This window comes from Amphiura filiformis, chromosome 14 (assembly GCF_039555335.1).
Source record: "Amphiura filiformis chromosome 14, Afil_fr2py, whole genome shotgun sequence".
In the NCBI taxonomy this organism is placed as follows: domain Eukaryota; kingdom Metazoa; phylum Echinodermata; class Ophiuroidea; order Amphilepidida; family Amphiuridae; genus Amphiura; species Amphiura filiformis.
The window spans coordinates 45214945-45239227 of NC_092641.1; the positions used below are offsets into that span (position 1 = coordinate 45214945).

The 24283-nt window shown below is 34.9% G+C and overlaps 1 protein-coding gene across 3 annotated transcripts in view; it reads right to left on the reverse strand.

Moving 5' to 3' along the window:
• LOC140170171 (protein amalgam-like) overlaps nucleotides 1–23852 on the reverse strand; it is a 70187-nt gene extending 46335 nt beyond the window's left edge. For 2 of the 3 annotated variants that reach the window (XM_072193496.1, XM_072193494.1), the window contains exon 1: nucleotides 23647–23852. In XM_072193496.1, coding sequence (XP_072049597.1) covers nucleotides 23647–23713 — 67 coding nt within the window. In that variant the 5' untranslated portion in view covers nucleotides 23714–23852. Of the gene's footprint in view, nucleotides 1–22370; nucleotides 22454–23646 lie in introns of those variants that run through there. The other variant, XM_072193495.1, reaches the window with a different exon arrangement.
• Nucleotides 23853–24283: the final 431 nt, after the last annotated feature.

Here is a 24283-nt window from a genome sequence, read left to right on the forward strand (position 1 = left end):
TGGGTGACTCCAATTGAAATCTGCACCCACTCTGTAGAAGATTAAGCCCATGTCTTCTATAGGAGATGTGGATTTCAGCTAGAATGATAGACTATTACCCTTGTGATTAACGGAATATTTGTAGCATTAAATTTTGAGAAATGAAAATACTCAAATTATCAATTCATTATTACTGTTTCCAAATCAAGGTCACCTGGGTAATACATTTGGAATTCGCCGTTAATATTTTATTATCACCTAACAATAACTGAATTACAATGTTACGATCACAAAAATCCTACGCAAAAATTGCCTCAACACGCCATGTCAACTCAAATTTGAATATTGCATTAATGATTGATCAAGAATATTATTTTTAGAATGTTATATTATTTCAATAAATATTTTTGTTCTGAATATAATTATGGTGGATAAAAAAAAAAAAATGATCAGTGACATAGTGCAATTTAATCACAGACACATATTACAAAATTAGAAATAAATAATAATCATCTAACGCAAAATATGCCTCAGCACGCCATGTCAACGCAATTTGTCTCATGTCTCAGGGCTTTTATAGTCTTGATCAATGAGTCATTTTGTTGTGAATCTTGAAAACAATGAACGTGTGCTGTGGAGTGGAGTATAAGTTTGTTAACGGACATCTGAACTGGTACAGAAAACAACATAAATGTGCTAACATTTATAATATATGTTCGTGGTTGCATATGTAAATGCAAAGAATACACACGTGAGCCAACAAGCACACCCAAATGCAACCCACCCCACACACGAACACACCCCAATACACCCCCTCATACACCCCGTGAGACTTAATGCACAACAAAGGGCACGTCTATAGTACATTCCCAATTGATTGATAATTCTAATAAGAATATATCCTAGACATTAACTACAGTAACCCAGTATTGTAAATTTCTATAATGGCTAAATACTGGTGACTAATATTCTGTTAATTGTGCATAAGTCATACCACCTCCTATAAAGGTTAGTTAGCATACTACCCTTTGAAGCTAAGATTACCAGTGACAGAATACCTATTGGGAGCGTTTTCTAACACCTCTGCTGTCATCATTGCATCATGTTCACATCACTATAAAGTGCATAGAAGCACTTAAAAGTACATACAAAACAGACTGACTATTGTACAGGTATGCAATTTTATATAGGCTTATTGCATGCAGAACCAATATACTATCTACATCAGTGGAATCCAAGACAAAATTCCTCATACTTTCAAACTGTCGTCATACAATATAGCTCAGCGATTCAAAGTTGTTGTGGAATCTTTCAGAAATAGTTGACAAGACCGAACCAAAAAAGAATACAAATCGCTGGATATCGGTCAACAAACACCCCCATTAGGAACAAACATCACCCATCCACCCCACACACCCCACATCCCTCCTCGCACACCAAACAGGCATACACACCTAACACATCCACTGCATACACATACACCCCCACACATCCACACTAACACACATTCCCAATACATATACCACAGCGGTGCCACAAAACAATGTTCCATAAAGAAAAAAAATTATACAGGGCATTAGAAACCTTTAGAAAAGTAAAGGTTACCAGGGGGGACTACCCTGTGTCTTTGCGGCCCAATAAGGTGTGTGGCCCCATTAGGTATGCCCTGTGGAGCCAATCATGGGTTCAGGTACAATCTTATGGAGATAATTTAGATCCATGATTAAAAAACGTTCTCAAAATTTTAAGTTTAGCTATAATGAATTTTGTTTCACTCAAGAGTCAACTCGTTAGAGCCAAATTCTCCTCTTGAACATGCATTCTGTATTAGTTCTACGGGCCATATGTAAAGTTGCATACTTGTATAATAGACAGTCTGTTTTGTATCTATTTATATGCACTTTGTAGTGATGTGAACATGATGCAATGATGACAGCAGAGGTGTTAGAAAGCGCTCCCAATAGGTATGCTGTCACTGGTAATCTAATCTTCAAAGGGTAGTATGCTAACTAACCTTTATAGGAGGTGGTATGACTTATGCACAATTATAATTTTTTAGCCCATACAAACCTGTCAATATTGGAGTAAATTTCGGTAGAAATTAAGTATCTACTTTGTTTATTATAAACAAAAAATTTCATTCAAATCACAAAATTAGTAGGAAGGAACTACCTTAGTTTATAATTATCGTGTAAGATTATTAAAATGTGTTATTTTTTAAACACACTTTGTATGTTTTCTAGTAAGCATGGTACGTAGCTCGTTTTGCCAATTGGCCCAAAAGTGTTTTAAATATTATACAGTTTTGGTTGACATGCACATCAATCGAACTACGAAAGTAAAATATCAAATTTAGCCTATTGTGCTTACATATCTCTAGTCCTCAAAATACAAAAGGTGTTTCTTGGCAAAACCAAATATGGTGAGGACTCCATCTTGACAAGAATGAAGTTTAGCCATTTAAGTAAAATGCTGCAGTGTACCTCTAATATGAAGATTATTATTATTAATATGAAGATTTTTATAATATATTATGGGAAGCCATTAATTGTATTTGCATCTCAATAGGTCTTGTTCTTAAGCCGGTCATTGATCCACAAAACAATATAATAAGGTGAATTAAAGTTCTAACTTCAACACTACACTATTTTTCGCTCATCTTGAACGTTTTCACTAGGCCGACTAGCGTCTTCAGCAGATGGTGATAAGGGTTGTTCAAAAAAGTTTTGTCATACTAAACATACATGGTTACATCCTTATATAGAACAATAATATTCTCGCTTTATTAGCGTTTGTAAAAGAAGATTGAGTAGCATAACTTCAAATATGATACAAATTTTGTCTGTGATAAACAATAAAGATGGATATGTAAATGTTATTTAAGCAATTCATCGAGACCAATTTGGCGGGAACCCCTAGATAATAATCATCTGCGAGTTAACTCGTCTAAAATTATGGCGGTAAATCTCTAGACAGCACTGGGAGAGTTAATTGTCATGCAACACAGCATACCGGCAGGTTGAAGATGTATAAACTGCGTGATAATCGATAGTCATCGCCTAATAAGTGACGTGTTATCAAATATTTACGTCCTTAGCTCTGTTTAACGTGAGAACCTCTTGTGAAATATTAAGTGATATGACCGGTAAAATTCCAAATATAGAAAGATTTTGCAAGATGATTTTTCCGCATTCTGCGCATTGAAGAAAACGTGGTAAACAATTGATGTAGAAAATTAAAGATAGTACTTGGTTGGTCTAACCCATTGTGAAAACTTTTGGGCCTCAAAATGGCTATATTGTCGATCTAAAGTATATAAAAGAATGCACATTTAGGATGGCAAAGACTTGATGAATCCATCTATAAGGTCAAATTTGGGGATTTTTTCCAAAAATGATGTCATCTTTGGTTTACTCGCAAAGGCTTATGGGATTTATCGAAAAGGTCAATTGTATTATTCTGTACTCAAAATGCTGAAATTGTATTAGTTATAACTGCCAGGAATTATGTCTGTCCATTTTAAGCTGACATATTAAGGGGGTACTACACCCCTCGATAAATTTGTGTCTATTTTTGCATTTTTCTCGAAGACTAATAACACGCTGGTAACAAAAGTTATGTATATTATAGGGGCAACAAATCCAATCACTTTCAGTGACCAAAGACAAGCCGTTCGTTATTTATGATAAGAAATAAGGTACCGCTAGGATGTACCTCGTTTCCTATCATATATACTGAACCGCTTGTCTTGAGTCACTGAAATTTCAGTTTAGTAATTGGAGTTCTTGCCCCAACAATATACATAACTTTTGTTACCAGTGTGTTAATATTTTTAAAGAAAAATACAAATATTGTCATAAATTTACCACAGGGTGTAGTACCCCTAATAAGGTTCAATATAGAGGTAACAGGTGAACGTTCTAGTACAGTGCGATATAATCCATTATTATGCTTTGATGAGTCCAAGTGTGTGAAAATATTGGATCCGAAACATAATAATGATAAAATTGGATGCTTTATGCCCAATATTTATTGGTCTCGCTATGAGTTTTAAAATATTGGACTCGACTACGTCTCGTCCAATATTTTTAAACTCATAGCTCGACCAATAAATATGGGCTCAACTGATCCAATTTTATATCAAAATTGTTATAACCTATTGCTATAATAGTTAATCATGTTACATAATCACTTCTACGGCGAATTGAAGCAAAATACTCATCTATTCTTTTTTCATTCTAAAGCTTTCATGCTTGATTGGATACTTTATCATACGTAAAAATTAAAGTAGTTACACGAGCTAATAGATGAGATAACAACAATAGAAATAATGCTGAAGGTCAATAATACTTCAGTCTGTGTGTGAAAAATATGTTATCTTCGTGTAATCAGCATTTCAAATACTCTATATCTTAGGGCTGGGGTATGAACGTTTGGACAGTATTTATTTTGGGACATCAGAGCACATCAGACATATCGAATTGCATTCTGAATACGAAGAATGTCATTCTGATATCAAATAATTTTGATTTTTGAAATTCGCATTTAATACACATTTTATGGCAAATCATTAAAAATTGATATTTTTGATATTTAACAGTACTTGAAGTAAACTTTATAAATCTGATGATTTATACTTAAAGTGTATGTAGGTGGGATGAAAAGCCGACGATCAATTGAAAATTTTGACCTTTCGTATTGGGAAAAAATCCATTACTCAATATGAAAGGTCAAAATTTTCAATTGACTGTCGGTTTTTCCTCCCTGCTACATACACTTTAAGAATATATCATTAGATTTATATAATTTACTTCGAGGACTGTTATATATCAAAAATTTGAAAATATCAAATTTTTATAATTTGTCATAAAATTTGTATTATATTGTGATTTTCAAAAATGAAAATTATTGATATCAGAAAGACATGCTTCGTCTTGTGGACATGAGAGCACCTCAGACCTATCGAATTGCATTCTGAATACGAAGCATGTCTTTCTGATATCAAATAATTTTCATTTTTGAAAATCACAATATAATACAAATTTTATGACAAATTATAAAAATTTGATATTTTTCAAATTTTTGATATATAACAATCCTCGAAGTAATTATATAAATCTAATGATATATTCTTAAAGTGTATGTAGCAGGGAGGAAAAGCCGACGGTCAATTGAAAATTTTGACCTTTCATATTGAAGATATGGATTTTTCCCAAAAGACCTAATTTTTTTTTGGTGTTTTGGGGAAAAATCCATATCTTCAATACGAAAGGTCAAAATTTTCAATTGATCGTCGGCTTTTCATCCCACCTACATACACTTTAAGTATAAATCATCAGATTTATAAAGTTTACTTCAAGTACTGTTAAATATCAAAAATATCAATTTTAATGATTTGCCATAAAATGTGTATTAAATTGCGAATTTCAAAAATCAAAATTATTTGATATCAGAATGACATTCTTCGTATTCAGAATGCAATTCGATATGTCTGATGTGCTCTGATGTCCCAAAATAAATACTGTCCAAACGTTCATACCCCAACCCTTAAGGGCACGTTTTTTTCTGGGACAAGAGAGCACATCAGACATATTGAATTGCATTCTGAATACGAGGAATATCTTTCTGATATCAAATAATTTAGATTTTTTGAAATTCGCGATATAAATTTTATGGCAAATTATTGAAATCTCTTTGTATGTATTGCATAATGTGTGTCTAGTAAATTGAAAGATCTGAATTGTTTTTATAGTCCAAAATTCCACGACAACTCATTGCCCTAGAAAGCACACAGTGAACCCGTTGGAGCAAAATTCTCTCTTGTACAGTCCGAATTGATTCCGCATCAATATAATTATAAAGTTGCATACCTGTATAATATTCTGCCTGTTTTATATCTACTTTATTATAAGGCTTCAAAACACACCGAAATACGTAAGTAAACTATTCACTGTAGCCTACTGTGCTCAAATATCTTTGGTCGTCTCAATGATATTACAAAATTGTTTCTCGATAAAACAAAAATGTCAAACCAAAATAATGGTGAGTGCTCATCTTGACAAGAGTGAAGGAGCATCCGCGAAACGCTCACAATTGAACGAGATGATAACAGTAATATTTATAGCATACTAGAAATAATATTGACAACGAAACTAATACAAGTTTCCAGCTTAATTGGTCGGACTTGTGGGACATGAGAGCACATCAGACCCATCAAATTGCATTCTGAGTACGAAGAATGTCCCTCTAATATCAAATAATTTAGATTTTTGAAATTCTCGATATAATGCGAATTTTATGGCGAATTAATAAAAAAAAAAATATTGTTGATACTACAGTAAACTTCATAAATCTAAATCTAATGATATGTACTTGTTTACCCAGGTTGGTCCGTGAGGGACACATGCTAATCAATGGGAAATCCATGGACCGTTCCAAGCTCATACTAAAAAAAGCACAAGCCTGGATAGCTAATGTAGGCTAATAAAATGCATGCTGTCCTAGATAGCTTTGATAAACGAAGCAAGAAATGGAAGAAAATAGCAATGAAAAGGAGAAAGGAGAAAAGGCCACTCCCAAACACAATTGTACAATAAATATTTTACTCTTAGCCCTTACTTCGTAAGAAAGGAAATTGGAAAAGCCATCTTTGATTTGATATGCATTTTCCCCCTAAAACAATAATTTTAATAATTTGTCAATTTGTATTATATCAGAAATTTAAAAAAAAAATCAAAATTATTTGATATCAGAAGGATATTCCTCGTATTCAGAATGCAATTTTATTGTGTCTGATGTGCTCTCATGTCCCACAATAATTCTGTGCAAACGTCGCTATCGGAGCCCTTAAACAAGAGTTAAAGCAAGTCGAATGGCAGGAAACATGTTTTCTAGGTTTAGCAATTAACTACAAACACTAAAAAATTCGCCTCTTGTACATGCATTCTGGATCGGTTCTGTATGCAATATATAAAGTTGTATAATAGTCAGTCTGTTTTTGTATCTACTTATAAGTGCTCCTATACACTTTATAGTGATGTGAACATGATGCAATGATGACAGCAGAGGTGTTAGAAAGCGCTCCCAATAGGTATGCTGTCACTGGTAATCTTATCTTCAAAGGGTAGTATGCTAACTAACCTTTATAGGAGGTGGTATGACTTATGCACAATTAATACAATAGTAGTCATCAGTTTTTAGCCGATATAGAAATTTTATACTGAATTAATGTATGTAGGTAATATACAGAATTTATATTTAAAACAATTATAAATCGGAAATTAACTGCAGAAATGTAATTTGTTGTGCATTAAGTCGCATGTGTGTGAGGGGTGGGGTTTGCGTGTGGGGGTACGTTTGGGGTGATTGGTGGTAGTTGGATTGGGTGTGTGGGTGGGTGATTTAGTTTTACTGGAATAACTAATTAAAATAAATAATGAAATGAAAAAGAGATACATTCATTATTGTAATTAGTATTATTATATTAAATTCTTCTTCGTGTTCTTTTTCCTCCTCCTCTTCTTCTTCTTCTTCTTCTTCTTCTTCGTCTTCGTCTTCTTCTTCTTCTTCTTCTTCTTCTTCTTCTCTTAATATTTTTTTCGCGTAGCTAGTGATGTATTTTATATTGACCTTCAAAATTGTGCCTATTGTTGTTAGCTCATCCAGGCACTTGTAACTGCTTTAATATTTTAAGTATGGTAAATGTATTCAATCATGCATAAGATACTAAAATACGCACGGTGTATCATATCTTGTAGTAAGATGATAACTAACAGAATGGGAGAAATCTGTGGCACTGACTTACAGTCGAAAGTACAAAAAGGAAGAATAGAATCCCATTCTTTAAACTAACTTTGGGATATATATCCCACACTGAGTTAGAATATCAAGGATAACCATTATCTTTTGTTTAAAATCTCTCGCTGTATATACAGGGTGTCCCAAAAAAAAAAAAGGGCCCTCATTGCGCCCTCTTTTTCTCTTATTTCTTATATTTTGGTATGTAAAGAAACCTTGAGTCGTTAGCTTTAAGAAACCAAAACAATTATATCAATCGGCTCACAACTTTTGAAGATATGCTTTTTTAAAGAAATGTATCCGTTTTTCACTCTGTCCACGGAGAAGGTTTGGCTACTTCAAAGATTGAAAAGGAGTACACATACCATGCATGAATATCAAACATTCCTCAATGATAACTTTATAAAATAACTTATGGAATGGGCTTTACCGGTTGGTTTATGCCATCCCAACCACTCTGTTTGCTATCCGTGGACAGAGTGAAAAACGGGTACTTTTATTCAAAATGGCATATCTTCAAAAGTTGTGAGCCGATTGAAATAATTGTTTTGGTTTATTAAAGCTAACGATTAAAGGTTTCTTTACATACCAAAATATATTTAATCAACTTTTCAGAAATAGGAGAAAAAGAGGGCGCAATGAGGGGCCTCTTTTTTTGGGACACCCTGTATATGCTTGTAATGCGATGCGCACAGCAAATGTTAAATGTTTGCAATCTTGCTACAATTTGACATTTCCATATTATGTCAACGATTTATAAACTTATTATTGTTCTACTACAGGGTGTCACTGAAAGAACTGTATCAACGGGAACTGAATTTTTTGTGTATTTTAACTCATAACCCGATGTGGTTGAGGAATATATCAGCTATCGCTACCACAGACTTTTTGAATTTTGACAATTGACCGCTCCGTTTTTGATATAAAAGAATAAACGGAACTACCTCATTTTCAATCCATTCCACGGAGTCAAATATCTATTAATTACAATAGACGCTTCATGAGCTGATGATTTGCCATGATTAGCACTCCGAATACAGATCATCGAATGATATTTGAATCCGTGCAAAGGCTTGAAAATGAGGGAGTTTCATAAAATTCTTATATGTCAAGAACGGTATGGTCAATTGTCAAAATTCAAAAAGTATGTGATAGCTGATTTATTCCTCAACTTAGCTAGTTACTTAGCTATATTTAGTTATGGCGTTAAAATGCCTAAACAATTCAGTTTCCGATGATACAGTTCTTAGGGACACCCTGTAGTTTCAGCCGTTATGCAGGTGATTGAGACTGTTCACAGTATATGATTCTGCCATGTGGACATCATATATTTATATTCATGTGTAACATCCAATTATTATATATATATATATATATAGAGGTCGAAGTTCTGCGTGACGCTGGTTATTTATATGGTCGACAGTTGGAGGACCCTGTTTGGCACAGCGCCTGATAATAATGTGACATAAATTACACGACGTTGGTCTAACCCTTTGTACAAGTGTGAGCAAATGCAATGATTTACAGAAGCAAAAAATGTGAGATGCCATGAACAAGATGGTTCGAAAAAACCCATTGATCTTCTGAAAGCAGTGACCGGAGGATCCTTGAAGATCTCTGACGTGGTGGGATCAGATTAGAGCTTGAAATTTTTGAAGATAATGTTACGGAAGGGGATGTTTACAAAACAGAATGTGAGATGATTGGATTTGTTCTCCCAGGATTGATAAAATAAAGCAAAGCATGGTTCCTATTAATTTCTTTAATGAAGGCAAAGTCGTCTGGTGGTTAACCACGTTTCTCAAAGAACCACCATCTCTCAGCAGCATTGTGAAGTCATTCTGCTCATTGCAGATTCCCTGAGAATTGATGGCTGTATGGGATGGATTTTTTCGTCAGTCGAATCGGAGGAAGTTACCTCTTTGTATCACGATGTTGATAGAGTCCCCTTGTATGTGTCCAAAAAGGATCAAATGTCACTGAGTGAATTTGACATTGCTGACGTGGTTAACCACGTCAGCACCAGCCACCTATCCGACACCAGCCTTTTGGACCTCAAGCTCCACATACAAGGGGACTCTATCAACACCACACACTACTACAAAGAGACTGATTCGCATAACTTCCTCCGATTCGACTCCAGTCACCCACCAGCCTGTAAAAATCCATCCCATACAGCCAAATTCTCAGGGCCAAACGCATCTGCAGTGAGCAGAATGACTTCGACAATGCTGCTGAAGAGATGGTTGGCTTCTTTGAGAAACGTGGTTACCCACCAGACATTACTCAGTCTGCCTTCCAACGGGTTAAAGAAATTAATAGGAACCATGCTTTGCAGAAATCCGGGGAGAACAAATCCAATCGCACCCCTTTAGTCCTCACATATCACCCCAGAAACATCCCCATCCGTAACATTATCTTCAAAAATTTCAAGACTCTCCAATCTGATCCCACCACGTCAGAGATCTTCAAGGATCCTCCGGTCACTGCTTTCAGAAGAGCTCGTAACATTTCGAACCATCTTGTTAGAGCATCTCATCCCCTCTGCCCAACACCGGACACTACCAACATCGGCACATACCGCTGCGGCAGACGTCGCTGCAACACTTGCAATTATGTCACCATGGAATCATACCATCAAATCCAGGGTCCCTCCGGACACTTCAACATAGCCAACCATTTCACTTGCACTTCTTGTAGTCTAGTTTATATCATTATCTGCACCCGTTGCAACATCCTCTATGTCGGGGAAACCTGCAGAAGACTTGCTGACCGCTTCACTGAACACCTGCGGTCAATCAAATGCAATTTTGATGGTTTTCCTGTAGCGCGGCATTTTAACCCCCTTCCACATGTACCATCAACGACATCAAGGTAACCGCTGCCATCAATGCCAGAGGAAACAACAAGGATCGCATCATGGCAGAACATAAACTCATTTTCAAGCTCGGCACTGTTCAGCCTGGTGGCTTAAACAGCAAATTTGACACTTTTAGCTTATGACTCATTGTTTTTCATGTATCTGCGGCTCTAGACAATTTTGCTTTATTTTATCATGTATCCGCCGTACTACTTTTTGTAGTTGTAATCATTTTCTCACTTACCACTGTTTTTGTATACAAGTTCTGTCAGGCACAAAGGATGTTTTCTTCTCCTTTTTGCTTAGTTTGTTCTTTCTTTATCTCATTATGTAAGTGTTTGGTCATCACCAATGGGTTTTTTTCTTCCCTTTGTTCATGGCCTCACACATTTTTTGCTTGCTTCTGTAAGGTATCATTGCATTTGCTCACACTTGTAAAAGGGTTAGACCCGAAACGTCGTGTAATTTAATGTATTTTACATTATTATCAGGCGCTGTGCCAAACTTTGTTTACCCAACTGTCGACCATATATATATATATATATTTATATATTACATATCTGTAAGTGCAATGTGCAATTATTGTACCTTTTGATATTCGACTCTTTTAAATTGTTTACGTTTTAAATGTGTACATCAGGGTTTTTTTACCGTTTGGTGTTTTCCATCAAATGCTTAGAACGCAGAAAAAAGCATGTTGTGAAATCTTTCTATATTTGGTATTTTACCGGTCATATCACTTAATATTTCACAAGAGGTTCTCACGTTAAACAGAGCTAAGGACGTAAATATTTGATAACACGTCACTTACTAGGGGATGACTATCGATTATCACGCAGTTTATACATCTTCAACCTGCCGGTATGCTGTGTTGCATGACAATTAACTCACCCAGTGCTGTCTAGAGATTTGCCGCCAAAATTTTCGACGAGTATACTCCCAGACAATTATTATCTAGAGGATCCCGCCAAATTTGCCTCCTTGTGTTGCTTGAAGACTACACTTAATATTTAAATAGCCATCTTTATTGATTATTGAATTCAAATTTGCATCATATTTCAAAATTATGTTACTTGATCTTCTTTGCAATAAATCTAAAGTAAATAAAGCGACAATATAGTGGCTGTAAGAACTTGAAATCATGTATGTTTTAGTATGACAAAACTATTTATTTAAGCAAACCTAATATTGTTTTCGGTTCAATGGCCAACAAAACACTGGCAAAAAGTATGACAAAATCGCTAAAAGAAAACATAATTCAACAAACTGTAAGTTAAACATTCATCCAATATCCTATCGATTTTATAATATGTATTTTATACTAGATGGCAAAGTTCTTTGAATAATTCAGATCCGGCTAATCAATTAAATGGAAGCTCGTTTTTCAGTGCTTACGATAGCAGAAGGAACTGAAATGTCCATAAACTGTCTTTAGACTGGTCGCCAAATAGCTTAATGATTTCTTCATAGCGAACACCTTCCATCCCATTGATTATCCTAATCTTAAATGTATCAAGTAAATAACATTGGTATCTGGTATATAATATGAATTCGACCGAATAATGGATGAATGTTCAACTTACAGTTTGACGAATTCGTTTTTCAGCGATGTTGCAATACATTAGTATTGTGTCTATAAAGCAGAACAACACGTGTGCATAACTGTATCACACAAATTGCTTACTGATACCACATCTTGATATTGCGTGACAGATGATTTTTCTTAATCACGCTATACTTCCTTCCTACCACCCAGAATTGAGCAAATGAGAATAAAGATAAGAATAAGAATAAGAATAAGAATAAGAATAAGAATAAGAATAAGAATAAGAATAAGAATAAGAATAAGAATGAAGAATAAAGAATAAGAATATGAATAATAATAAAAAATAAGAATAATAAGAAGAAGAACACTAGGGATTTACGTTTATCAATATAACCTTACATTTTGTTTCTTACATTATAATGTTCTAATTTAAATAATGATGAATATGTCACCCATGCGGCAAATGTTTCATTCTTTCAAAATAAAATAGAACATATATTGCATAAAAGGTGCACGAGTCGTTTTTACTTCAGGTGCAGTTATATTGTCTCACATTCTTTCCATGTTGGTTCGGATCAGTAGCGGTTGAAGTTAAATACAATAAACCTTCAAACATTTGCCTAAGAACTGGTTCTTGTACTCTCACTTTGTTTACACTTTTTACAAGATCTTTCTTCTCCTTACCTCTATTTGATATCATCAATGGATCCATTATCGATACAATTCATCGTTACTAGATATGTTTATTACTATAAGTTTAATTATCTTAAGTGCGTTTCACTTTAGTGCCAGTCATATAGTCGTGTTCACTAAACCATCACGTTGGTGTATGTTATGATACAAGTGCTTTGAAGTGTGTTAAAATGACAATACTCAACAATAGCAACAACAACTCTTTTGTAATTGTGTATGGAGGCAACTATACCAGCATAGCCACGTTAATAATGGATATGTCTTATATATAAATGCAGTCGTGAATAAACCCCAGAAAAAAACACCACATCTTTTCGATAACAACGGTTAAAAATACGACTCACTTGTATATTGGGTTATTCCCGTTGCCATCCATACACACCTATGGAAGACATGACCTTAATCTTCACAGAGTTTTGAATTTCTAATCTGAATGGGTAGCTCAATTTGCTCCATTTAAAATATAATTTTACCCCCACCCGGAGGTCCAGGTCATGTGTTCCATAGGGGGGGGGGTGTGCATTTCAACTGGGATAGCACATTGCGTCTCATGAAATGTCTCAGCAAATGTGACCCGTTGCTACTAAACCCAGAACATGTTAGCAGACCTTAGTTTGAGACGAAGCCCTTTAAAATATGCATACCATAACTCTCTCCACGCGGGTGTCGACTGCAGACGACAAGTTTCAAATTTTATTTGAATTTTTCAAAAATTTCAGAACTGTAAATTTTCATGACCATATTTGAAATCAGCATGAAAAATGCATTAAAATGAGTACAAACAAGCCTAGTATTGGTTCAGTGGTTATTAAGATAGCTCTTGATATTTTGAGAAAATTTCTCAAAACTTGGTCTTTTTATGTTGAAGCTTATAACTAGCACGCAGAGCCATAAGAATCGCTCAAGTTTTGAGCACTTTTCAACACACAAATGATTTCCCACACACAAAAAGAGGATTATTAAATTAATATCTGCGTTAACTGTTTTATAAATCTTTATTCACTGCTGTAATATTTGGGGAATTTATTGCTGTTTCGGAATATATAGACACTTATATCTAAAGAGCCATCGACAATGATACCAGATATTCCAGAGTGTGTTAAACAAATTTAATGTCAGTGTAAATAAAGCTATTTTACTAATGTTTTTATCTATATCAAACTCCCAAAAGTAACATTAAACTGTTCCGTGTTTAGTAAGAACGGGTTACACTAGGATCCACAACATGCTCATATATCAGGGGAACAGTTCTTAAACCCCAATATATTTGTACATTCATTGAATGAACTTTGAAAATTTGGGTACAAAAACTCATACTCTCTAACTTGAGGACAAATTTTGCACTATTCTTGTTTATTTGAGGTTATTGGGATGAGGCCATTGTGGTCCATATTGTTAAGGCGTGATATTCTCATTTCACAACAGTAGGTTGACTACCATTAACATTATCTGGAATAAATGTCAGTAAATAAAAATGTGTCTCAATAACCAGGAAATTGTGTTAGTGAATAACTAAGAAATGGTTCGTGATTAACGCTTAACGTTTTAACACTGTTGGGATACGCGTCGGCGTGGCAGAGCCTTTTGTCACTAGATATTAATAGCGACTTGGCATTGGCATATTCCAATTGAAATCCCTACGGAAGACATTACCTTAATCTCCCACACAGGTGGTGTGAATTTCAAACGGGGTTACTTGAATGGGTGACTCCATTTGAAATCTAACTAAATCTGATGAAGATTAAGGTCATAGGAGTGTATAGATGTCAACTGGAATAACCCATTCTTGCAAGAAAACAATTAACGTTTACCGTCCATTTAATTACAAGGTACTCTGTAGGTACTAGGCCAGTACTAGGTGACTGATTAATAATTAAGTAACTGCTGACGGTGCATGAAATCGGTTGAACACGTCCCGAGTATAGCCTTCATTATATCAGGCGAAACTCTTGATTTCGGGTGCTTTCTGAAACACAATATTTTTCAGATGTAATCATATAGATCTTTTTAATGTGCATAATATATTGGCAATTACTATTTTTTAAGCTAGAATGGTTCAAACAGAGAAAGAGGCTTACGCATCATACACTCAAAATGGAAACATTCAAACATTACAAACTGGCGCACGAGATCAAATTAATGATGCTTAATCGTTATTCTTAATATATCAATATACAGGGGAAAGAAGAATTACGCATCGCACACTAGCACACTAGAATGGTTCATTTCTCGGATATATTTATATAACGTTTAAGCAGTTTAAGATTCGCAAAACACACAAATACATTCTCAGTTAACGTATTCATTTATCCATAAAATATGGACATTGGAATTTAATGCGATATTTTGTTCCGCATAATTAAAGATGTATGAGTATTGAATGCAATATAATCTACCTATTCTAGTCTGTGCTATCTGTGCTACCGTGATACGGTCGACATTGTTTATATCAGGGAATCCACTGAATGGGCATTATTAGAAAAATCATGAATTGTAAAACGTAATTGCATATTTAAGAAACGCTAAAAACCAAGGCTAGCAGTTAGTGCTCATAGTTTCACTAGGATCCACAACATGCTCATCTATCAGGGCACAGTTCTTTAACCCCAATACATTATCACATTCATTGATTGACCTTTGAAAATTTGAGTACAAAAACTCATACTCTGCAACATGAGGTCAAATTTTGTACTCTGATTGTTTAATTGAGGTTATTGAACTATGCCATTGGGATGAGGCCATTGTGGTCCATAGTGACTCGCACTCTCCATTACACTGGTAACATTATGCTTTTTATGATATTACTCCTACAATATTATGGATATTAATCAAAAGTAGTATTCGGGGGTGGCTCACCTAGATTTACAACTCTACTCGAGCCAAGGGTGGTAGGTGGGGGTAATAAAAATCTACATGATTATAAAGCAAGCTACGTACTCTTTGTACGGCAGCGAAAGTGAAGCCAACTGTGGACGTTCCCTTTGTACTTGATGTGACATTTAACAGCTTTGGAACACTGTAGAAGCAGAGAGGATGAGCTTTTACCATCTTCTCTGGTGAAGCTCTTCTCTGTTAGTAGTAACAAGGTTAAGGACCCAAATTTATCGTGTAAATATAAGCCTGCTAATATCAAACACTGAGGATCTAACCATAATGTAAGTACCTTAGCTGCCGGGCTAATGACCATTTCTTTTAAGACATTGATTGAAATGTGGGTTCACTAAGTTGTATCTGTAATATTTATTGCTATGAGTTGAAGTTGAAGTTTATTAGGTTTTATCTCAATTCACATCAATATAAAATGGAAAATGAAAGATAAAAATATACATTATGATATTACTAAAATAAATCATAAGAACACGAAGAGTGAAGAGTAAAGAGATGTGGATGCCGCAAAGACGTCGACGCAAAGAGTGAAACTTGTGGCACCCAATCTGAGCAAGATGGAAATTTAACACACACTACAATATTAATGTGTACAATGATGATATCATGTGGCCGAAATAAGAATGAAAAGAAATATAATAAATTGAAAATCCTAATGTTGGAGACTGTTTCAAGGATTGACCAAGGGGACTTTCAGCAAGCCTGGTATTGGTAAGGATTATATGCAGGTCATTCGAAAAGCAGGTATCGTGGGTGTTGATGTCTTTGTTGGTTTCAACGGGTGCGGCGTTGGATTGTAAAGATTGTCGAGCTTTCGTCAAGCGTGACTCTGTCTGACTTCTTCAGGACAGTTTTGTTTTGATACCCCTCGCAGAAACACACAGAGCCCTTTCGAAACGTTACTCACGCACATAAATGCACACTAGGTATTCATTGCTTTTAGTAACTTTACTGCGTGGTGTTATTTTATTTGAACATTGAAGTGAATAGCAACAGTGGAGTAGTGCGTGAATCAAAAGTACTAGTAAAATATAAAATAAAGAACTTATTTTGATATGAAGCTGGTCTGAGCAGCATATGATTCCATCACCCGATCATCAACAGATAAGTTTGACAAGATCGGTTTCAAATATATTGTACCGAGGTAATTAGTGCGAATGGACAGACAGGACAGTACAAGACAGGACAGGGTGGAACCAAGTAAAAACAGAGAGTTTGAAGACGCGCTAAAACGTTAGTTTAGTAAATTGTGGTATAAGAGTCGATTAAGGGGATACCCAGCAAACACAAAACGTTTTCGACATCATTCGCAAAGGGTTATAAAAGGTTGTCAGAAAACGTTTAAATGTCGGGTTATATAAAGGGTATATTAAGGGTATAAAACGTTTTCATAACATTAAAAATCATTTTTTGATAATCTACTGCTCAGCAAATAAGAAATGTTTTAGAGAAAACGTTTAAATGTCGGGTTATATAAAGGGTATAAAACGTTTAAAAACATTCCAAAAACATTTTGAAAACTTGATTCAAAACATTCTAAACAGAATGTTATTTTGGGGTTGAAAAAATATTTTGCGAAATGTTTGCCCAAAATATTTGCAATAACGTTTTAAAAACGTTTTCATGACCTTTATATAACCCGACATTTAAATGTTATTAAAACGTTTTGAAAAAACATTTTAAAAACATTTTTGTGTTTGCTGAGTGCAAATATTTTAACATAATGTTATTTAAGAGTTGACAAAATATTTGGCAAAAAATGTTTGCAAAAATAGTTTACAATAACATTTTTGAAAACATTTTAAAAATATTGTTGTAGTGTGTTTTCGTACAAAACGTTTTTAAACGTTTTCATAACCATTATACCATTATATAACCCGACATTTTAATGTTATTAAAACGTTTTTATGTAAACCAAAAGCCAAAATATAACTTATTAAAAACGTTTTTAAAACGTTTTTGTGTTTGTTGGATACTACACCCTCGATAAATGTGTGTCTATTTTTGCATTTTTCTCAAAAACTAATAACACAGTGGTAACAAAAGTTATGTATATTATAGGGCAAGGAGTCCAACTATTACACTGGAATTTCAGTGACCCAAGACACATGGTTCGTTATTTATGATAAGAAAAGAGGTACCGCTAGAATGTACCTCATTTTTTATCATATATACTGAACCGCTTGTCTTGAGTCACTGAAATTTCAGTGTAGTAATTGGATTCCTTGCCCCAATAATATACATAACTTTTGTTACTATTGTGTTATAATTTTTTGAGAAAAATGCAAAAATAGTCACGAATTTACCATAGGGGTGTAGTACCCCCTTAAATTGTCTTTATGCTTATGTTTGAAAATAACCAATGTTGGAAATTGTTTCAAGGATTGATCGAGGGGGTTCAATAGCAGACCACCTTGAATCCTATATGTGTTTTAAGCCAGCCTGGTATTGGTAAGGTGTACCTGCAGGTCATTCGAAAAACGGGTGTCGTGGGTGGGGATGTCTTTGTTGGTTTCAACGGGTGCGGCGTTGGATTGTAAAGGTTGACGAGCTTTCGTCAAGCGTGACTCTGACTGACTTCTTCAGGACAGTTTTGATACTCCTCGCAGAAACACACAGAGCCCTTTCGAAATGTTACTCACACAGGTAAAGTTGTACAGTCAGCCACCTGGACAACCGATTCTTTAGAAATGCTTAGTCGCGCTAAAAGTCGATCGATACAATGTTAAAATCAGCACAATTCAGAGATACACCTTTTTGCTATGAAATTAATTTTCTCGGTCAAATATAAAGCAATAATTTTTTTTCTTCAGTAATGTCAGTTAAAAACTTGGTGCTTGGATATACATTTTTTTTTAAAAATCCTGGTGTTAAAATTAAGCATCAAATTGTGTTTTTTAGTGTGGTATTTTTGATTTTTATAGGCCTTGACTTCGCACGCGAGCTTTTTACGGAATTCATGTTTTAGCGTATCAAACTAATATAGTTTGCTAAAGAAAGATATTTCCCACCTCTGTAAAGCACATCGTGTGGGTCAATATGTTATAGTTTTGTCAGAATTTCCGTTTTTATTTTACCCTTTTTCCCTTCATGCTCCGAAAATGTCAAACTCAGTACTTTTATCTCGAGAGCAACCAGCAGAAATAGTCGATATTTCCTTTGTTGTTTATCCAGGTCAATTTTCCATTGAAAGCAAATTGCCCGACCAGCGATTTGGTAGCCCAAATCCCCAATTGGGTGTTCTGGTTAAACATGATCAGTAGGAGCGCTATAGGCCTGGGAATGTCTTTGCTATATTGAAGTTCTGGCAACACTGTACATTTTTGTAGCCATGCCGGTATTCCTATTAAACCCAGGGATATCGATCCACAATGCTAGTATTAGCCTTAGATTTCACGCGTTGATTTTGAAAAATGGTCAGCCGGTAGTAAAAATGGTGAAATGAAAACGCAAATTCTGACAAAACAATGATATATCGCTCACGGTGATGTGCGTTAGAAAGTTGGGAAAAATCCTTCATTAGCGAACTATCTTACTTTGAAAAGCTAAAAGGTTGATCCAAAAAAAGGCTCGCGGGCAGAGTTTAAGCCTATCAAAATCGAAAATCTTACACTAAATGACTAAATTTCACGCCTAAGTTTAACACTAGAATTTGAAAAAAAATACAGTATCAAGCACTACAATTTTTCCTGACATTTACTGAAAAAATGAAAATGATTGCTTTTCATTTGGCCGAGAAAATTAATTTTACATCGAAAAGGTGTAACTAAAAATTTAGCTCATTTCAACACCAAATTCGATCGTTTGTATTGCCTCATTAAATGACTGAGTGAGCCTTGCATAACAAAAGAATCGGTTGTCCAGGATGCTAACTGGTATGTGTTTATTGCTTTTAGTTACGTTACTGTGTGAACATTAAAGTGAATAGCAATGTGGAGTAGTGCGTGAAGTTAGTGATACACGGCTTATCTCGCGATTATATAAGGGTATAATTATATTATGTTTACTTCCTATTGCCATAGCTTTGGTTAACTCTTCATTGACACTCACATGGTACAAGGATGTATAGCAAAAGACTTAATACGTTATGTGTGTTATTGTTTCCCATGAGTCAAATATAAATGTTAACCCCAACCATGGCAAAACTTATATTTTGCTAGTGATACAAAAAGGCCTATCTTATTGGACGTGAAATAAAAACACGTGAAGACAAATCTGCACTTCCAAGGAAAGACGCATTATATGCAAATAAACAGCCAACCGTCGTTTTATCTTTTCAGTTTCTGTTTCCGTATCCGTAATAGTTTTTGTAAGTCATTGTTATTCTGAAGTGGTAGTCTGCCAGGTATGACCAATCTTTTATTCTAGCCTTTTGTTAGTTACTGAAAATTTGAAGCTCGTGAATTTCAGTGTTCGTTTTGGTAAGTTATATTGATTTTTTACATAAAACCTTGAGATGTGCGGTTGGGTGCCAATCTAGACAAAAGAAGAGTCTAAATTTTACGGTCCTAAATTCGCGGTAAATTGTACGGCTTCAATTGACTTGTGTTTGGTGTATATGTACTTACGCCTAGACGTAAGTGCCTCGTAAAAAAGTCTTGCATTGAAATATATACTAACCATGTTGCCAAGTTATAAGCAAAAGTCTTTCATATTGGCGATGAAACGAGCGTCTAAAATATCCCAATGAGGCGCGTACAAGTGGTGATTTGGTAATCATGTTTTATATTGAAATGCAATACAAAAGAATTTGCATTGGAGCAAAGTGATTGGAGCAAAGATAATGTATTCTATTCATGGCAAGCTAATCTGATAATTGGTTGGGCCTATATATGTAAGACTCGGGTTTATTTTAAATGTTTATTTTTGTAGAGCTTATTTTCAGTCATGGATCATACTGATAAATTTCGCGAGGGGGAGGGAGGGAGGGAGGGAGAGATACTTAAGTTGAGACTGAACAAGCGAGAGTGGGAGGGGGTGAGGAAGAAAGAGAGGAGAGGGAGAGACGGAAAGACTAGAAAGAGAAGAACACGAGAGGAGAGAGTAGGGACCGGGGACGGGGAGGGAGTGGGAGACTGATCATGGGGGGGCAGGAGGAAGCAAAATAGGGAGATAGACATTGATACGAGGGAAGGGCGACACTGTGGCCCTGCACAAGTGCAATGGGGCGCGACAGGCTCATAAGCGGACCTTTTGTGATTGAAGGGCTTATTTTCAACGTTTTTACAGAAAAAAGTGGACCTTTTCATTCGGATTTGCATTTTGTCATAATAATATGAATCAATTTATCACTGTCAAACACGAGAGGGTGCTAGACCATTAAAACAGCGGTCGGACACCGGTGTTCAATACTATTTTATCTCCAGCCTTTATGGGCTTTATTGACACAGGCAATTACCTCTATTGAAATAAGCTGATTGGTACTTCAGAGTTAACAATGAAGTCAGATTACAGTAAACTTACTGAATCCCTTGCGTTTTCGTATCTGAACAATAGAGTTACGGAAACTGAAAAGATAAAAAGACCCCAAGTAGATACTTTTCACTTGGGGTCAATTGTTGATCAATCGACTCCCACCATTAAATAACATATACTATTAGAAGAAGGTTCTAATGGCCCTACACATGTCAATCCTGAAGGTGAATGGGGACGTATCCCCCACCTGTTGACAAAATGACCCATTTTTGTTCTTTTCAGCCACTTTTTGACAGTTCAAACTGAATGTCCCCCACATTTGTAGACAAATTGATGCTACTGATCCTACCTACAAGACAGCTAGGGTTCTAGGGTTCATGGAAATTTCAAGAACCACAAAATTGTTCTTCCTGGTCTTTGCATTCCTTCATGTCTAAAATGGCATTTGCAGAACCCTTTTAGTTCTTTGAAAAACTATGTAAGGTTTTACACACAGTACAGTTTAAGAACCTTTTTAGGTTCTACTTGGAACCTTCTGTTTCTAATAGTGTAGCATATTCTGCATAACTTAAATAGAACAAATTATTGGCTGGTTATTAACAAAGCATATACTACAGGGTGTTCCTGAAAGAACTGTATCGTCGGGGACTGAATTGTTTGGGTATTTTAAGGCATAAACCAAGTATAACTAAATACCCGATGTGGTTGAGGAATATATCAGCTATCACATACTTTTTTAATTTTGACAATTGACAACTGCGTTTTTGAAATAAAAGAATTTGACGAAACTGGCCCATTTTCAATCCGTTCCACTGATCCAAATATCTATCAATGACAATTGACTCCTCATGCGCTGATGACACGCACAACGAAAACAGATCATCGATTGATATTTGAATCCGTGGAAAGTTTTGAAAATGAAGGAGTTTCGTAAAATCCTTATAATTATTTCAAAAACAGTGCGGTCAATTGTCAAAATTCAAAAAGTATATGATAGCTGATTTCTTCCTAAACCACGCCAATTATCTAGTTATGTTTAGTTGTGGCGTTAAAATAGCCAAACAATTACGTTTCCGACGATACAGTTCTCTCAGAGACACCCTGTACGATCTTGAATTGGGAGGGCAGACCTTTGTGCAAGTGTTTATGTGATTTGTCGTGTAAGAAACAGATATCTATTGTAACAGTACTTACTCAGTGTTTTGTGGACTGCATTGGGGATATCCATTATTCGCAAATGAATTGTCGGATCTTTTCTAATCCGAATTTTACCAAGTCCCGCTTTAAGCATGCACATGTGAAAAATAACGATATATTATTACAATTGTCTTAACGTATATAAATTATATCTTTTGATGAAAACTTGTAGAATCTCGTAGAATGTTGGTGTTGCACCTGGAATTTCGGTGTCATTCAGTATGGTGTTGGTGTTGAAGTCACTACTCTAGGGTGATTTATCATTAGAACATTACATTGCTTCATACACTCACATAAAGAAAATACAATATTCATTGTAAAAAAGGCACATGGCGAAATTTGTTTGATCTTTGGATTGACCGTCGATGCTACTTTGGTACCTGTTATTAATGAATTATTGACAAATTAATCATTATTAATGTTAAAATTACATGTCATTTACATGCAAGGATGACATATGATCACAATCGAAAGATCGAAAACATTTGGCTGCATGACTTAATGAATGTCACTTGGAAATCAAGCTAAATCATATCGAACAATGATATTGCTTTCAAACAACTTCAAATCAATGAATCATATGTTACACACAATCATATAAGAATCACAACCTACAATTTCGTTTGTGTTCCCTTGTTATGGTCTCCAACACTGATATAATGTCAGCAGAGGTTTGTTTAAGCATTTTGCTGAAGGGGTATAATTCCATTTTTATATCCTTTTCATTGTGAATATTAAGCAAACAGTAGTTTTTAAGAAGTTATAAAATTATAAATAAAATGTTATTACACATGATGGGTGTTGTTGGTAAAATAGTCATTTCGAAATGCTTTAATTTCAAGGTCGTTTTAAACAAGGAGCAAATTCTTTGTTTCTTATTATTGTAAGTTCGCTCAATGCATCATTCCCCAACATATTTATTAATACATTTTAATGTAAAGAATTTCACACTTCCATAAAATATTATATTACATAAATATTACAAAATAATAGAATAAGTAGAATGTTTAAAGTAATATAGGTTTCTCCTTTAACATACTACTAGAACTCCTTATTTCTTCTAAAAATTCTTTAGAAAATTCTTCTTTCAATTTTTATACAAAAGGTGTGTGAAAACATGCATTAGTAACAAAAAATCTCAAGGCACGCCTCGCTCCACTACACATAATGGTAATGTAGTGAGTTACTTACATGCCTACAAGTAATTAGTGATAATGGAGACACTTTATAGCAAGAAGCGTGTACTAATGACACTTTTATAGCTATTACTTACCTCCACTCGCTGACTCCAGCAAAGATAAACTAAATAATATCGCTAAAATGGTGTGGAAAAGCAGCATTTTTGTAAATTACTCCAGTAACAGAGAAATAATTGTATCCGAGAAATATTTGGTTCTTCGCTCCTCGAAAAGCTTCAACGTGAAGTAGAATTTAAACCACTGTGTTTTGCTCAAGCGTCAAGACGATTTGTTTAGATTTGATGGCTTAATAAGATAAAAATGATGCACCGATAAAAATGATGCGGTTACTGTGACAAAAATATAGATGGCGCTGTTGACTTGGAAATACAAAGGTAAGCGGGGTTGTGAGAGAATATTGGCAGTATAAAGGTTCAACGTATGAATAAGGTTGCTTACAGCGACAACATCTGGAGACAAAAATTACATACCAATTTCTAAGCGAACATACTTCTGGTTCCAGGAAAAAAAATTGGATTTAAAAATATTATCCTGTTTTGCCAAATGAAATAACGAAATTTAGTTATTTAATGTTACCAATTTTAGGATACAATCAATCTCAAAGACTTGTACGAAGACTTATTCCAGGTTTTAAATTATAATTTATGACTTGCGCCAAATCTTTGTATTTTGTGACTGCAAAGAAAACATATTATAATGCTTTTTTGATCC